The sequence below is a fragment of the Vulpes lagopus genome, chromosome 12 (genome assembly GCF_018345385.1).
Source record: "Vulpes lagopus strain Blue_001 chromosome 12, ASM1834538v1, whole genome shotgun sequence".
NCBI classification, from domain to species: Eukaryota; Metazoa; Chordata; class Mammalia; order Carnivora; family Canidae; genus Vulpes; species Vulpes lagopus.
The window spans coordinates 58,672,901-58,690,932 of NC_054835.1; the positions used below are offsets into that span (position 1 = coordinate 58,672,901).

Sequence of the window (18,032 nt, forward strand, 5' to 3'; positions counted from 1 at the left end):
TTGGGCACGCACGGGGTGACAGGGTCAGGTCGTTGGGGGAGCGGTGGGGTGGGTGTGACTAATGTTCTAGAAGCTGCCAAACTGCTCTCCAACGTGCTTGCACTGGGCCGCGTTCCAGCGGTGAGTGGCAGGCAGTGCTCCGCACCCTCGCCGCCACCCGGAGCCGTCTGCTCCCCTTCAGCCGTTCTGGCGAGCGGCTCTCGAGGTGCCCTGCGCACGTCCCCACGGCTCAACAGCGCCGAGCATCTTTTCACGGACTTAGATCTATCACAAATCTCTGGCCTTTTTAACCTGGACTTTGGGCCTATTAGGAAGTCGCATTACGTTGTTTATGTGTCTCAGCGCTTCTCCATTGCCACTGTGACAAGTCACCACAAACTCAGCAGCCAAAGCCAGCACAGACTGACTTCGTCATGCCGCTGGTGGCCGGAAGGGAGGCTAGTCGGGTGGCAGCAGGGCTGCTTCCTTCCCGCGGGCTCTGGGGGAGAATCTGCTTCCTTGCTCACTTCCGTTGCTTGGGTTTCTGAGGCCTGTCCCCGCCCGCTGTGAGCCAGACGTCGTTCGAGGCTTCTAGAGGCTGCTCCTCCTCTTGGCCATGGTGCTTTCAAGTCCAGCGACGGCGGGTTGAGCCCACCAGACCACTCTGCCCGACTAATGCCGAGGACATGACTGAGTTTTAAAAGCTCACGACAGGCTTCTGGGGGGCGAGTGGCCGGGCGGGCTGCCGAGCGTGCGGGCAGGAAAGAAGAGTTGAGCGGCCGCGCCGGTGCCGGACTCGCGCGGTTGGTGGACTGGCTGCAGCCTCGCGGGCTGCCCTCCCGTGCCTCGCCGGCGGGCACCCTGGCCATGAGCACCTATGGGGCGCACAGCGCGGGACCACGCGGCAGCGGCATGAAGGTCGCGTCGCTCGACGGGCACCAGCTGCGCAAGATGCTCCATAAGGAGGCGGCGGCGCGCTGCGTGGTGCTCCTGACTGCCGGCCCTAGCAGGCCTCTGCCGCCGTGAGCGTGCACGGCTCACTCAACGTCAACCTCAACTCGGCGGTGCTGCGGCGGCACGCGTGGCTGCTGCAGGAGGGCGGCGGCGGGGTGGCCGTGGTCGTGCTCGCCCAGGGCAGCCGCCAGTGCCAGAAGCTGCGCGCAGAGAGCACCACGTGGATCGCGCTCACCTCCCCGCTCGCCCGCCTGCCCCGGCCCGCGGGTCTCCTTCCTCAAAGGGGGCTATGGGACTCTGGATGTCCTGAGTGCTGTGTGGATGTACGACCCATTTCACAAGAGAAGGCGGACGCCGAGGAAGCCCTCGTGAGCCAGCGAGGGAAACCAGCGCTCAGCATCAGCTACAGGCCAGCCTACGAGCAGGGCGGCCCCGTGGAAATCCTTCCCTTCCTCTACCTTGTGCCTACCGTGCACCCAAGTGCGAGTTCCTCGCCAACCTGCCCATCACGGCCCTGCTGCATGTCCCTCGGCGGACATCCGAGTCCTGCACGACCCACCCACACGACAAATGGATCCGCGTGGAAGAGCCACACAGCCGACATCAGCTCCTGCTTTCAAGAAGCACTAGACTTGACTGTGTCGGGGACAAGGGAGGCAGGTCCTGGTCCACTGCGAGGCTGGGATCTCCCGCTCGCCCACCATCCGCATGGCTTACCTCACGAAGGCCAGGCAGTTCCGCCTGAAGGATGCCCTCGATTACGCCAAGCAGCAGCGGAGTGTGGTCTCGGCCAACTTTGGCTTCCGGGGCCAGCTCCTGCAGGAGTCCGACATCCTACCTTCCACACCTCCGGCTCCTTCCTGCCAACGGGAGGCGGCCGGCTCTTCGCTCCTCGCCCATTTGCAGACACCGAGCCCTGACGCGCAGGGTTCCTACTGCACCTTCCCTCCCTCGGTGCTGGCACCCACGTCCACCCACTCGACAGTCTCCAGCTCGGCAGGAGCCCCATGGCCACGGCCACATCCTGCTAAAACCGGGATGGGGGAACCAGCCCAGCCTCAAGAACAACCATGACTCTGCTTTTTTTACACTCTGTGGACATTTCACACCTGTGCCATACTGAACACCTCACTGGCCCGCCGCCCCAGTGGGACAGGGAGTGGTCACCAGGCTTGCAAACGAACTTCACACGTACAGCGGGGATAGGTTTTGGGGACCGAAGGAAGGCCAAGCCATCATGAGAGCACGGCGCATGCCAACTACTGTACTTCAGACCCCCTGCCCTCTCAGGACCGCCCAGGCCCTGCACCTCCAAGCTCGCCTTTTCATTTCAAGCGCAAGGCAATGAATACCCACAGCAACGTGCAAGAGAGCGGTTGCTGGACCAGGAGAAAAGGCAGTTAGGAAGCCAAGTTGTTCTGAAGGAAGCACGATTTCCACCTTAGTTTTGGAACTTTGGCAGTCTCCGCATCGGTCTCTTGCTTCAGGGCACAAGCCGATCACCACCCAGTCAGGAAAGTAACCCCTCCAGGGTGCGGAGGGACAGGATCGAGATGCTTATTTGAACCCTCACGTGGTTTTGAGACTCCCCTTGGGTCCCGTGTGAAGGCAGGTGGTTGAAGTAGCAAGAAGCTGACCTGTCTGGGTGTCCTTTCCACTGGGGGTTCTTCCCTGACTTTGGACTTCGCATGATTCTTATTCATACAGAAGCTTTCTCGCCACCCCCTCCTCAAAGCATCTCTTGTGTCATTCGAAGAGCTCTTCAGACCTTAGACCAAAAATCACCCCGTTGACGGGGTGGCCGTGGGTGCCACGAGCAGATTTTGTAATGTGGTACTTCTTTTTTTGTTTGCGGTTTCTCTCTCCAGGGGAAAAGGCAATAATTTCCTAAAATCCATATGAATGTGAAGAACAGCAGTACGTTACTGGGTGTTACTGTTGTTTTTTATGGTGCAAAATAAGATTAAAATAAAAAAAAAATAAAAGGTCACGATTAGTTTAGGCCCACGTGGACAACGCAGGATGATCCCGTCCCAAGATCTTTAGCCACGTCTGCAAAGTTCCTCTTGGCCATCCAACGTGACACGGTCCCAGGCTCCAGAGTAGGGCCTGGGCGTCTTCGGGGGTTGCTCCACCCACCACGTTAACAGCCGCCACGTGCTCTGACTGTATGACCTCCGTCGGGTTCGTGCTTCTTCCTCCCAGACTGTGGTTTGCCTTATTTTTAAATTTTATTATTATTTATTTATGATAGTCACAGAGAGAGAGAGAGAGAGGCAGAGACACAGGCAGAGGGAGAAGCAGGCTCCATGCACCGGGAGCCCGACGCGGGAATCGATCCCAGGTCTCCAGGATCGCGCCCTGGGCCAAAGGCAGGCGCCGAACCGCTGCACCACCCAGGGATCCCTGGTTTGCCTTATTTTCACAACAATGCCCGTTGAAGAATAAAAGGATTTAACTTTGAGGAGTCCGATTTATAATTATTCACGTCCTATTAAAGAAATCTTTGCCACATTCGCGGTCCCTAAGCCTTTCCTCCTGGCTCTCTTCTGGAAGTTCTTGGGCCTCGCATCTCAAGCTACTTTTTGTACATGGTTAAGAAGGAACGATCGAAGGTGTGTTTTGTGCACGTGGCCATCCGACCGCTCTGGCCTCTCTTGTTAACAGCAGCATCCTGTCCCCGCCGCACCGCCGCAGCATGTGTTGAAAACCCCTCACCATAAACCTGTGGTCTTTCTAGACGTCGGACCGTGTTCCAGGGCTGTGCGGGGTCCGCCTTTATGCTGATGCCGCCGTAACTTCGCGGTGTCCCTGCTGGCAGGAGGAATCCGCCACTGCTGGCCTCCCCCAGGTTCTTTGGCTCTGCTGGGCCCTTCCTATTCCCACAGACATTTCAGAAGCAGCTTGTCAGTTTTTGCCCAGGTCTCCGGGGGATTTTGATCGAGGCTGTGCTGACTGCAGGATGTGGGGAGAAGCGACACCTGGACCACCCCAACTCCTCCAGTCAGGACGGCACCTCTCGCTCACGGTCACTTCCCACGGCGATGTCCTGTGGTTTTCGGCGCACAGAGCTCACGCGCCTCCCGTCTGATGGGTCCCCAGGACGTGGTCTATCTGGAGCTGCTGCTCAACCCTTTACCCTTCCCTCCGCAGGTGTTCGCTGCTAGCACGCAGGAGTACAAGTGAGTTTTGAACATTGACCTTGTACAGGGCTACGTTTCCTCAACTCAGTGACTGGTGCTAGTGGCCGTGTTGCGGACTCCTTAGGATTCTCCACACGAAGGATCGGGTCATCTGTGTGTAAGGACTTCTTCCTCTCCACCTGGATGACTTCTGTCCTCTTTGCTGCCTTGCTGTACCCGCCAGAGCCACCGTCCGAGGACCCTGTGCCTTTATCCTAACAGGGTTCCTGAGGGCAACTCCAATTGTGCATTCGTCTGTTTCTCCTTGCAGTTCTATCGGTTTTGCGTTGCGTCCACACTGAGGACTGTCACGTTGTTTCTGACGAACTACCTTCCCGTTTATGCCCCTGGTGACATTCTTGACAGCAAAAGCTTTGTCGGAAGTGGACACGCCCGCTCCAGGCTCACTGTGGTTCCTGTGCTCCCGTGACAAGTGTCCCCCATCTTTTCACTGCTCACTTACTTGCGCCTTCATGTTTCTTGTAAGCAGTGTACTGCTGTGTCTTGTTTTAGAACCCAATCTAACAGTCTGTCAACTTGGGACTTCAGACAAGTTACTTTCCCCTTGTTCATCCCCTGTTTTAAGTATAATTTTACTGGAGGATGTGCCCGATTCCCCATCTAATCTTTGAGACATACCGCTCATACACAACTCACCACTTTAAAACCTACCACCCAGTGATGTTTACTGAATTTAGACTCGCGCAACCACTACCACTATCCAAGTCCTGAACGTTCCTGTCTTCCCCCGAGCACGCCCTCCCCGGCCGCCCTCCCCAGCCCCTGGTAAACCACCACCGGCTTGCTCGCTGCCTAATTCACCTGTTTGGGGCATCTCACAGAAACGGAATCACACGGCACGTGGCCTGTGGCCGGCAGCCCTCCCGGAGCAGGTGGTTGCAGGCTCCCCCGAGCTGTGGCAGGTGTCAGCACCACGCTCCCCTGACCTGCCAGATAACATTCATCATGGGCACTTAACCACAATTCCCAGTGGATGGGTATTTGGATTATTTCTACTTTTTAGCTATTCATCACTAAAAATAGCTACTGAATATTTGAAAATGCAGTACTGAATGTTGAATGGCTTTGAACATCTGCCTGGCAGGGCATGGCAGCCCCGTTCCTTCTCTCAGCGCTCGGCTGCCATGGGACTCAGCTACACCCATTAGGGCTGGGATGCCAGTGTCCCAGCTGCCCTCCCGACATCCCCCACCTACTCGCACCGATGCAAGTGCTGCGGCCCCCCTACAAGCCCCCAGTGCCCAGCACTCACCCCACTTCCGGTCCTGTAGTACGCGGTGGGGAATGCACGTGTGCATCTACAGTCCAGACTACTGCTTAAGGGAAAATGACTTCCTCAGTTTTAATTGCTGCCCCTGCTCGGAGCCAGGCTGCTTTCCAGAAAGTCTGTACCTATCAACACCACCACCACGTTTCCCACACCCTTGCAACACTTAGGGTTGTTAAACGTTTGCTAGCCATAGACCACACCTGGGCCACCTGAGGTTGGACGTTTTCGGGACTGAGTTGCTATCTTTCTTAGACAACATTTGAGCTCAGCTTCTCAGGCGTCTTACCTTCCAGCTGGCTTCCCGCCGTCTCCTCCCCGGTCACCGCTGACGCCCCGCGTGTACCCCTTTCTCCTCTACCGTAACATGGTGTGCTTAGTCCAGAAGTACAGCTGGCGGCAAGTCCTTCCTTCCAGGGATCGGCCCAGGGCCCCTGACCTTGTCCCTCTGCACCTGGTGCACACATTGGTGGCCACCCAAGAGACAAGTACTTGCAGTCTCACTCCGCCTCCTGATTCCCTCCCTCCCGCCCCAAAGACATGGGACCTGGCACGTTCCCATGGCCACGGCCGCAGCATCAACAGTCTCTGCCGCCAGCACGGAAACGCCCTGCACACAATGCCCTGAGCCGGGCACGGTCTCTCTGGGACGGAGCTCAGAGCGTAAGTCCCCTTCACAAACAGAATCATCTGATGACCTGTGTAGGTGAAGCTGTCCACGACCCGAGCGTCTGCAGTGCTATCATTCTGACCGACGGGGGTCGTCTGCAGAGGTGTCTACCATTCCATTTACCACTCGAGAGTCCAGAGAACAGGGCAAAAGGCCTGACCTGCTGCCCAAGATCACACTGCAGGTGCTAGAAAAGACTGTGGCACCGTAAGAAACGTCCATCAAAGGGCCCCCGGCTGGCTCAGTTGGTGGAGCGGGTGATTCTTGACCTTAGGGTTGCGAGTTCAGGCCCCACACTGGGTGTGGAGATTACTCAAAGGAATATTTTTTTAAAAAAACCACGTACGTTAGTTTATGGGAAAAGTTTTAAACATTTAATGAAAAAACTCACAGCACTGCATTATTTACATGTGGGTAAGAAAAGAACACCAACGGCTCATCCCGGGGTCCATCGGAGAGCCCCACACTCCCCGTCACCCAGACACTGTCCCTAAGCGCGTCCCAGCCGGGGCACCGGGCAGGCAGATGGTCACCAGCACCTTGTCAGCACAGCAGCTCCTCAGATCAGATCCGCCACTGAGGGAAAGGAAGGCATACGTTAAGGAATAGAACAGACACGATGAAGTGCCTTCATCCAGAGGCTCACCAGAACAAACAGAACAGGAAGAGTGATGGGGGCACGCACCGTTCATGGGCATCTCGTCGATCTGGGTGGAGTAGTACTGCTCGATGTCCCTCAGGATGCGGATGTCGTCATTCTTTACGAAGTTGATGGCCACCCCCTTGCGGCCGTAGCGGCCCGACCGCCCGATTCTTCAAGAGAACGAACCACTTCAGTAAATGCAGCAGAGAAGGTGCCACCGAACCCGCCCACAAGCAGACCCAAGAGGAGCCCCCATACCTGTGTATGTACAACTCTCTGTTGTTGGGCAGGTCGTAGTTAATGATGAGGGACACCTGTGGGACGTCCAGCCCCCGGGCCCAGACGTCTGTGGAGATGAGCACCCGGCTGTAAAAGAGAAGGTACTTGAGGCCATGACCCTAGTCAGAAAGTTTTAGCCTGGCTACAAGGTGAACGCGTCAGGTCGCCCCTCACACGGGCCATCTGCAGGTGTGAAGCATCCGGGACAACACCAGACCCGCGTGGAAAGGCACGTCCGGTACTTAGCTCCCACGCGACCCCATCCTATGAGACGATTCAAGTATCTCGTACTGTACTAGATTTGATTTGTTGAATATCAGTCCCACATCAATAACCAGGCAAGACATTTTACTTCCGCCTAGCAAGGAGTCAGTCACGGTGGCGTCACTGACTTCGGTGTAGGGTTCAGGCTGTTCAAATGTGAAACGCAGCTTGCACCACTCTGCCCTACAGCCAGGACAGGACCTGACATGCCACAGGCCTGCACCATCCAACATGGAGCCACCAGCCCGCCTGTCCACGAGCACCTGCTGTGTGCCTGATCTGGAAACAGGAGGTTTTATTTTAGTTTTTATTTTACAAATTTTGTTTGACAAAGAGAGAGAGTGAGAGAGAAAGCACGCAAGAGCACACACGAGCACAAGCAGGGGGAGCAGCAGAGGAAGAGGGAGAGGCGGGCTCCCCGCTGAGCAGGGAGCCCCATGTGGGGCTCAATCCCAGGATCCCGAGATCATGACCTAAGCCGAAGGCACATGCTTAACTGAGCCACCCGGGCGCCCCTGGAATGGGATGCTCTTGTTGTGTAAGATACACACAGGATGGGCAGCCCGGGTGGCTCAGTGGTTTAGCGCCGCCTTCAGCCCAGGGCCTGATCCTGGAGACCCGGGATTGAGTCCCACATCGGGCTCCCTGCATGGAGCCTGCTCCTCCCTCTGCCTGTGTCTCTGCCTCTCTCTCTCTCTCTCTCTCTCTCTGTGTCTCTCATGAATAAATAATTTAAAATTAAAAAAAAAAAAAAAGATACACACAGGATTTTGAACACTTTATACAAAAAGAAAGCAAAAAAATCCCCAAACCTTAATTAGTATTTTTAACACTAATTATATGTTGAAAATATTGAAATGACATGCCACGTCGGGTTAAAGAAAATATATTAAAAAATCAACTTCACCTGCTCCTTATCTGTTTTAACGAGCCTACCAGAGAATCTCAGGTTACACACATGGCTTGACTTTCAGGTCTACCAAACACGGCTGGTCTAGAGGCACTCAGTATTGGGAGACAGCAAACCAGAAGAGTTCAAAACAAAACAGGAAGGTGTCACTGCCACATCACCACCTACACGCCCAGCCCCAGGGGGAGAGGAAGAGGACCCCAGCCAGGCTGGGAGGGTGGGCTGGGCTTGGGGTCAGACACCTGCCAAGCAGGAGAAAAGACAAAAGCCACACGGATACTCATCAGGGTAGAAGCTGGGGAGAGAGAGCAAAAGAGACCATTCAGGGGGCAGCAGGGGGACCGCAGGGACCTCCCAACGGAAACAACAGCAAACCTAGAAATCTCTCAGCAAATACCTCCCTCGAGACGTCGGAAGGAGGCATTTCAAGGTGAAACAAACACTTCCACTTGCCATCTTGTCACTGGCAGCCCCAAACTAAATACAGAAAGACTTCTTCAGGGAGAAGGAAACCCACCCCCAATGGAGGTCAGAGACAAAGGAAAAGAGAATCAAATGGTAAATATGTAACTGAGTAAATAATTTTGTCACACAGCAAAGACCTCTTATGGAGTTTCCACAGGAGGGCAGGTCAGGGAAGTCAGAGCTCCCAGCCTGGCAGGCAGGACAACGGCCCCAGTGCCCATCACGACAGGTGCTGATGATGGACACACGCGCTTTGCTAAGAAGGCTACTCAACTCACGGCGGTACAGACGTTTTCCAAAATAAGAACTGGGAAAAAGGAATACCAAGAAGAAATCCCAAATAAACAAAAAAAGTGGGATGCCTGGGTGGCTCAGTGGTTGAGCACCTACCTGCCTCTGGCTCAAGTCCTGGGATCGAGTCCCGCATCAGGCTCCCTGCATGGAGCCTGCTTCTCCCTCTGCCTATGTCTCTGCCTCTCTCTCTCTCTCTCATGAATAAATAAATAAAATCTTTTAAAAAATAAATAAAATTATACATACCAGTGTCGACATTAACAAAACCAGACCAGTGGCTCTGATACAAAGACTGTGGTCACCACTAGATTACAAGAAAACCCAAAGGGCAGCCCCGGTGGCGCAGCGGTTTAGCGCTGCCTGCAGCCGGGGGCGTGATCCTGGGGACCCGGGATCGAGTCCCACGTCAGGCTCCCTGCATGGTGCCTGCTTCTCCTTCTGCCTGTGTCTCTGCCTCTTTCTCTCTAGCTGTGTCTCTATGAATAAATAAATAAAGTATTTAAAAAAAAAAAAAAGAAAACCCAAACAGAAACACACTATGTGCTCTGTGCACCAAGTCCACCACAGCTTAGGGCCGCAAAGAGAAGGCCAAGGGCATGAGGGTGCTCCGAGGGGACCACCTGATGTGGCCGCGGAGACACAGACGCCTCCGTAACAAGAACAGCTCCTCCGTAAACAGAGGGGTTCTGAATCCACAGACCCGACCTTAGGATGCATCGAGCAAGAGCACACCGAGCCTCCAAGTGCTGCACCCATGGTGCCCCCAATGCCAAGGAGACGGTTAAGAGAAACAGAGGCAAGGATGCAGACCATCCACACCTCCGGGGTAGGCACAGGACGTGGTGTGTGGCCTCCGTAAGGCACTCGGCCCGCAGACACACACTCCCAGCATCTGAAAGATAAGCACGTGCTGGGCCACCGAGCATATCCAAATACAAGTCATCAATGCACGTCCTCTGACCACAGTGGGATTGGGTTAAAGATCATGGAAAGTTGAGCGAACAATCTCCTCATTCAGGCAACAAAGAAACACCCTTCAAGTAAGGCGGCCATACTAGCCAGGGGAGGCTGCAGCCACTTAACCCAGCTTAGGGCACCAGCAGCAGTTCCCACCTCAGGCGGGAAGGCAGGGCCTGGGGCCATGGGGGGACCTGGCAAGGCAGGCGGACAGAGGGCCCGGGGAACACCACCAGCGGGACTGGGTGCAGACAGAGGAGCTGGCCCACCTGGCACCAGACCGGAACTCCTTCATGATGGACTCGCGCTCTTTCTGCGGCATGTCCCCGTGCATAGACGACACCGTGAAATTGGCTTCTCTCATCTTCTCTGTCAGCCAGTCGACCTGCACATCAAATCAGCAGATGCCACCGTCAGCTCAGAAACCAAACCAGACTGTTCTGGACTTTATCATGATCACCTGCAGAACCAGTGTGAACACTCACAGAGCAAGTGCTCTTAAAATTCACACTAATCTTTATTAGACGGGCAGAAAACTTTCCTGGCGCACATCAGGGCAAAACTCCTATTTGTTCCATATAAATTTCTCCAAAAAAAAAAAAAACAACCTCTCACTGTTCTCATTTGAAATTTAAATTTGAATCTCTTTTGGAAAGTGGCCCAACTCCCCCTCTTGTTTCAAAGAAGCTGCCAGGGTTCTCCACTCTGCCTGCAGATGATCATCACTTGGGTGCCCAAAAAAACCGAAGCCTGGGTCCCACCTAAAACCACGGACTCCTTCCTCCTCACTTAGGGCAGCCGGGGTGGCTCAGCGGTTTAATGCCGCCTTCAGCCTAGGGTGTGACCCTGGAGACCCAGGATCGAGTCCCACGTCGGGCTCCATGCACGGAGCCTGCTTCTCCCTCTGCCTGTGTCTCTGCCTCTCTCTCTCTGTTTCTCATGAATAAATAAAATCTTTTAAAAAATAAATAAATAAAACCTTGAACTCCCAAGCCTCAGTCGTGAGACCAGGATCAACACTTGTTCGGTTTCACTGGATACGTCCGACTGTTCACTTCTGAGCCTTTACAGAGCAGGGCTGACTTGCGTTCTGAGAACCAACCTTCGGTTTTGCCCAAAAGGACACTGAACAGCCAAGGCAGCTACTGCTTTACCTTCCTTTTGGTGTTACAGAAGATGACGGCCTGAGTGATGGTCAGCGTGTCGTAGAGGTCACACAGTGTGTCAAATTTCCACTCTTCCCTCTCCACCGCCACAAAAAACTGCTTGATGCCTTCTAGAGTCAATTCATCACTGGAAGATACAGACAAGTGCTGTGAACTCATCCGCCCACCGAGACCTGAGGGCGCACACAAGCCGAGCACTGCTCCTAGCCTGGCCCGCGGCAGCCCCCGCCGCTCCCGGCCGTCAGCACTCCCGCCATATGGGCCACATGCTGACCCGTCTGAGCCTTTAACAGCCACTAGGTAGCCCCTGTTTTACGTATTTTACCCCCACAACACTGACGGACAAACACCATCAGGTGGTTTGTAAATTTCGAATTACTGGATCAAGGGGGAATACACATATAAAAGCTGGTTTCTCAAACCAGAAAACAAAGAATTTTCATGTTTTAAGCTTAAATACAAGCTACGTGGCTGTTTTTGTACCACCCGGAAGCAGGGCGTTCTTACCGCTTCACCAAGATGCGGATGGGGTCCGTCATGAACTTGTTGGTCATCTCCAGGATTTCGTGAGGCAGCGTGGCACTGATGAGCACCACCTGCGTGGCCGGGGGCAAGTACCTGTACACGTCGTAAATCTGCTCCTTGAAACCTGGACACAGAAGGAGGCACAGGGAGTCTGAAGGTTGCACTTGGGGACACAGAAGTGACGACTGTGAGGTGTGAGGTTTCCCGAGGAATCTTCCACAGAGCCAGGAAATCCACCTGCCCTTCTCTACCGCTCCTCGCCCCTCCCAGGTGGGCTCTGGGGATCACGGCCCCACCCAGAGGCCTGGGTGCCAACACTTAAGAGCAAAAGAACCCCAGCCCTGGGTCATCCACGACCTCGGCTGCCTCTTGGCGGTCAGGACCTCAGTCCCAGCTCCTGCCACCCTGTGAGGATCTGTGTCCGCTGGGGTAAGATCAGCCACATTTAAGAGAATCCAGAGATCTGGATTTTTATAAAACAATCTTCCAGTTAAAAAAATCTTCTATATATATATGGAATCATTACAGTTGTGTACTAGAAACTAACGCACCATGTGTCAATTATACCTCCATCGTTGGGACCTGGCCCACAGGTCACTCACCATGCCCCCATCTCTGCCTGGACTAGGCAGGACAGGGCCAGCAAGTGTGTGTGAGAAAGCCCAGACAGGGGGTCCCCAGCCTCCAAGAGAGCCCATTCACAGACTGAGGTTGTAACAAACATCAGAGCCCAAGATCTGCATTTCTAACAAATTCCCAGATGACGTGAACCCTGGTGGTCTGGAGACCTCACTCTGAGAACTGCTGCCCATGGGACAGGCGCACAGGAGCCACTGGCAAGCCATGGCTTCCTCAGACACTAAGGAAGCCACCTGAGTGCCCCACAGTCACTATGCCTCTCTCTCAGCTGAGGAGCAAAGTCTTCAGGTGAGAAGCCCTGGGCTGGAGGGCCGGGGGGGCAGCCCTCAGGACAGCATCAGCCTCCAGGGACCTGGACATCAGAACCATTTAGGGCCCCACCCGTGTAGCAGATGAGCGCCGAGAGGCAAGCGCTCCCTCCACCTGGATGACCCCGATGTCTATGAGACGCCCCACACCCCCCAGTATGATGTGGAGACCAAAGGGGAGGGCGTGTGCAGAAAGGACAAGCGGGGAGACACGAGGGAGCACTGCCTGTCGCTGCGCATAACAATGCCCCGGGCTCAAGGTACATTTTCACGATGCATTTCCTCACCGCTGGACTAACGCCACAGCTGCCACACAGAGAGGCATCACAGATCTGTCCTCAGACATTCAGGTAGAAACAACATGAAAAGCCTAAAAAGTACATGTCCCAGTCTAGAAATTTATCCTATTAACTGGTAAAAGAGTAAAATCAGCCTAGACAACTAACAAGACAACTAGTTAAATAAATGACAGTCTCTAGACAATGGGACGCCCCGTTGCCATAAATCTAGCTTCCCTGACACACCGTTGTGCCCCCCACAACCCACAGTAAGCATTTCTACACGCCTCATCTCAGCCGCACACCTCCCCGTCTGTGCTGAGCCCCACACATGCGGGAGCAATGCTGCACCAGTCTGGGCGGAGATGCCGTGGTTCTGGCCGTGACTGCTCTCAGCTCCCCGAGAGAAGAGCCAGGTGCAAGCTTCAAGTTCACAGCTGCCCGGAGAGCACGAGGGCATCTGCTAGCACCGAGAACACTGGCATTAGCTCCATGTTTCAGCTCCATGATGTGAACACGTTAACAGTAAAGTCAAGAGAAAATCTCTGCTTTTGTGACTCCTACCTTTATTTAACATTTCATCAGCCTCATCCAACACCAACATCTTGATGGCCCGTGTCCTCAAACTCCTGCGCCGAATCATATCTGTGGAATCAGTTTGATATCCTTAGACCTTGGACCACGAGGAAACAGCCAGCCATTCCCCCTGGTTTTCAGAGCATTTCTGAGGCCTCTTGCCTACTTCTTACATCACTTGCACGCAAGCTCTACCACACAGCACAGCAAATGGAAACGGTCCTGGGTCCTTCAAGCACTTCTTGTAACGCCACAAGCACTTACCAAAGACACGTCCAGGTGTGCCAGCAACAACGTGCTGCCCGTAGTCCAGCTTCCTGATGTCCTCTCCCACATTGGTGCCCCCGATGCAGGCATGGCACTGCACATTCATGTAGTCCCCCAGAGCGAGCAGACCCTGAATTAAAACAAGGGTCACGTCTGGGGCCTCACCTTGGGGCCTCACCTCAGGACCACACAAAGTCAGAGACCTCCAAGTTTCCCCAAAGCAAAGGTAATCTCTACTCTGACGTACCAAGTACTACTTATTCCATTGTTTACACCATAAAACTACAAAGAGACCCAACCTCCTGCTTCTATGCCAAAATAAAGTTCATTTTACTGGTTTCTTATTATGAAAGAAATACATTTTAATTACAAAAAGCCCTGGAAATACGTAAAACTCCTAATTTTAGCCACTCACAAACAATTCTAACAACATCTTAATATAAAGTACAACTACTAAAATGATTTCTTTGTTGAAAAAAAACTACTATTCTGAGACTGCAAAAAGCTACTGGAATCATACCAGCTACACTAAAAATGACTCAGTATAAACCAGCAACTCACATAACAATGATTTATGCCAAAAATCAGGAAGTAAAATTTGAGGGAACCAAAAAACAGGATTAGATTAAATCAACCAGCCAACCTTTTACACCTGAACCAGAAAGCAGCACTTGGGAATACAGCACTAACTCTCAGTGGCTCACCTTCTGGATCTGCACAGCTAATTCTCTCGTTGGAGCCAAGATCAAAGCCTGGGTTTCACGAACCTGGTAAAATAATTTGTCAGAAAACAGAGAATCCTCAGTATTCTCAAGGCAGACTGCACGAAGTCAGATGCAGATCTATCTTGAATGTCACGTCGCATTAACCACATATCTCATTTGTAACAGAGACAAAGGAACCTGAACGTAAGTTCATGTGTGAACCCAGTCATCATGGGGTTCACTGGGCAGAATTCTTGCTTGCCCACTAAAAGAATGCCCACTAAAAATGTCTCTCTCCATTTAGCTGACAAGGAACTTAGGACAGAGTATTAGTTAGCTCTCCTATTAGTGTGTAATTAAGAACATCATGAAAAATTTGAGTCAGTACAACTAAGTACACATTTTTAAAAACCGACTTTTCGGACACTGCAGTTACAGAAGAAACAAAAGTATTTCTGAGGATTAAAGATAAGTTCATTTGAAGAGTGGCAAATTACCTGAATATCCAAACACTGGAGGACAGAAATGCTGAAGGTGGCAGTTTTGCCTGTGCCAGATTGCGATCTGTTCAAGAAAACACAGGTAAGAGGTGAAAAAGGATGGGCTATGTGTTCCCACTCACCTCACCCCACCACAGCAGTGCTCCAAAGGACAGCTGCAGGACAGCTGCAGGACAGCGGCTTCCTCCTCCACCGCCCGGGGTGGGGTCACGAGCAATAAGGTAAGATCAGGAGGATGCAACTTCTGTACTAGGGGAGTCGGAGCCGCAGGATCTATAACCCTGACGGGTGTTACAGACTCCAAAAAAAGAGGCTCCCTTTTATAGAAATGTAATTCTCTTCTGCAATTTTGGACTATAACCGTCCTCCAAAAATAACTTTTCTTGTAAAGAAGTCTTTAAAATTAACATAAATCAGGAATAAAGCCATTAAAGAGAGTATGCTACACCATTCTGCATGCCAGCTGCTAGGTAAGTGAAGCTGGCTAAGAATATGACAGCTTTCTAAAGCACACAAAAACAAAAAACAAGACACTGTGGCTCAAGCTGAGGAAAGGGCTACTGACACATATGTGGAAAGGGAGAACAGGGGTCCCCTCAAAGCGCTGTACTCAGCTGACAAGCACCTAACCCCATTCTCTACCGGTGACGTACTGAGCAATGACGTCTCTCCCTTTAATTATCTGCTTGATGGCTCGCTGCTGGATGGCTGATGGTTTCTCAAAACCTGTAAAAACAAAGCGAAAGTTCTAACATGAGGACACTGGCAGCTCCTTGGGACACAGATGGTATCTTTTTTTAAGCCCCCACGTCCACCCCTCTTAGCCCAAAGTCCAACACACCAAAGCTCAAGAAACAGCTGCTGAATGACTTGGGTTGAACTGTATTTTTACACTAACACAGATCTTACGTGCACAGACAAAATCTCTATATAAGGAACATTGTTGCAGAACGCAGAGACCCCAGTTAGATTACCAAAAAAACAAAAAACAAACAAAAAAAAACCCAAAAAAAAAACACCCAAATGTTAATGGTGGTGCTCCTGAGAATGGATGGGAAAGGCTCATCTTTTACTCCAATTCCTCCTGCACTGCGTACATTACGATAGCCTGCACTGCTCTTTTATCATTTCCATACTTTTTACGCTACAAGAAAGAAAAATGAATCCAGTGGCACTGGGGCCACCCCTCTTTCCTCTCTGCATCAACTCTACACCCTGTCTGTGCTGTCTGCCACGGCAACGACTCTAGGGCTTGGGCCGTTCCGGGGAGTGCCCGCTGCGCTCCTTCCACGTGTGATGCAGCTTCACCAGCTACGACATCACTCTAGAACGAGGCTACTTGGAGAGGGTAAAAAAAAACATTTCCCAAGTAAACAAAAGCTCATGTGCATAAAATATATCTTAGTTACTCTTCGGTAGCCTTTTATTTATTTATTTTTTTAATTTTTATTTATTTATGATAGAGAGAGAGGGGGGCAGAGACATAGGCAGAGGGAGAAGCAGGCTCCATGCACCGGGAGCCCGACGTGGGATTCGATCCCGGGTCTCCAGGATCGTGCCCTGGGCCAAAGGCAGGCGCTAAACCGCTGCGCCACCCAGGGATCCCTCTTCGGTAGCCTTTTAAAACTCACCCGGACTTCCCGTCTAAAGTTAAAGCTGTAACACGGATGATTTAAAAAACCCTCATAGCGACCAACCAAGCAAGCACACAGGCGGGGAAACTAAAAACAGTGTTTTGCGCAGGGCTGCCGGGGAGGCCAAGAGGTGGGTGGGACCATCAGCCTCACCGCCGCTTTGTCACCTCCCATCCCCTCTCTGCTCTACACCGTGGTAACGTCCCCTAACACCAGGGACTGTCGGGTAAACGGAGTTCCAGGCCCAGGCGTCTGCACAGAGGCGGATCGCCCCGGTCTGGACCCCCAACACGGTGTCTCCCCAGGCTCCCGGCACCTGCACCGGGTGGCTCACAGGCCCGAGACTCCCCTGCCTCCGAGGGCTCCCCACCTGAGCAATCGCCAGCAGCACCCACCAGCCGCTCACAAGGCCCGGGAATCCTCAACCCCTCCCCGGCTCAACGTCATCACCCCCCCTGCCTCACCTCTCATGCCCCTTCTAGCGCACGGACTCACAGAGGGTGCAGACCCCGGCGTTGCCACTCCCCCTGCTTCAAACCCCATGGCTTCCCCCTGCACTTAGGAACAAAATGCGAGCTGTCCGTCAGCTCACAGAGCGCTGGGCGAGATCCGGCCCTCCTGCCGCTCCCGAGTGGCCCCTGGGCTCCCACCACGGAGCGCTTCCTCCTGGCCCTGGAGAGCAGCCCGCTCCGTGCTGCCGGCTACCGGCACCGGCTGCTCCATCGTGCAACGGGCTCCTCGGTGCAGACCCCGGCTCACAGGTCAGCCCCCCGGGAGCCCCGCCCGCCCCCTCGCAGCCATCACCACCGCCCGAAGCATCCCGGCTCCCCGAAGTACCCGGAGCTCCCTCGCGGCCCAGGCAGCGCGGGCCCGGCCCCTGCCCGCCATCCGCGGCGCCAGCGCCCCCCAAGCGCCCGGGGCCGACCCGCCGAACCCCCCGACACCGACGCAGGCCGAGCGCAGGGTGCCGGGCGGGGGTCGCCCTCCACCCCGGGCCGCGCCCTCGCCCTCGCCCTCCCCGCCCGCGCCCCGCGGCCCCCGACCGTAGGCGTAGATGCCGCGCAGCAGGTCCTCCCGCAGGCCCATGGTGTCGAACGTGGGCGTCACGTCCACCTCCTCGCTGGTCTCGAACTCCACTTTGGTCATGTCTTCCTCTTTGAGCAGCCGCTTCCGCGCCGAGCCCGAGGTCGCCATCGTGGCCGCGGCCGCCATGATCCCGCGTCGGCTGAGAGCGGAGCGCGCGCCGCGGAGGAAAGCGGAAGCAGGGCCCCGCGCCGCCGGCGCCAGGAACTGACGTCACCGCGCGCGTGCGCACGAGCGCACGTCGGCACCCTGAGCCGCTCTCCGCGTGAGAGGGGCGGGGGCTGCTGCTGCTCTCGCGAGATCTAAGCTGCCGCGGGATCTCGCTGGGGGCGGGGCTCCGCCCAGGCCCTATAAATACGGCCGAAGCGGCGGGGATCGCGTATTGCGCGGGTTGTCTGCAGTGGGGCTAGTGGCTCTGCGGGCGGGGCGGTGGCCCCGGGGAGCCCCGCGAAGCCCCGCGGAGCCCA

At 54.2% G+C, this 18,032-nt stretch overlaps 1 protein-coding gene and 1 pseudogene across 1 annotated transcript; one reads left to right on the forward strand and one right to left on the reverse strand.

Moving 5' to 3' along the window:
* The first annotated feature begins 83 nt into the window (after positions 1–83).
* On the forward strand, positions 84–3,232 carry LOC121473576 (annotated as a pseudogene).
* A 3,192-nt stretch (positions 3,233–6,424) lies between these two features.
* Positions 6,425–17,756, reverse strand: EIF4A3 (eukaryotic translation initiation factor 4A3). Its single transcript, XM_041727035.1, has 12 exons — positions 17,526–17,756; positions 15,502–15,574; positions 14,846–14,912; positions 14,349–14,411; positions 13,642–13,774; positions 13,366–13,446; positions 11,559–11,700; positions 11,040–11,178; positions 10,155–10,270; positions 6,975–7,082; positions 6,759–6,886; positions 6,425–6,649 (listed from the first exon to the last, which is right to left on the reverse strand). Exons 1-12 carry the CDS (start codon positions 17,692–17,694, stop codon positions 6,633–6,635), a joined length of 1,236 nt encoding a protein of 411 aa, XP_041582969.1. The 5' UTR covers positions 17,695–17,756; the 3' UTR covers positions 6,425–6,632.
* Between the last annotated feature and the right edge of the window lie 276 nt (positions 17,757–18,032).

Coding starts and splice junctions, on each gene's coding strand:
- EIF4A3 (XM_041727035.1), bottom strand. CDS start 17,694: ATGGCGGCCGCGGCCACGATGGCGACCTCGGGCTCGGCGCGGAAGCGG. Junction 14,412..14,845: donor TCCAGTGTTTGGATATTCAG/GTAATTTGCCAC, acceptor TTATTTTACCAG/GTTCGTGAAACCCAGGCTTT. Junction 13,775..14,348: donor TAGCTGTGCAGATCCAGAAG/GTGAGCCACTGA, acceptor GTTTTAATTCAG/GGTCTGCTCGCTCTGGGGGA.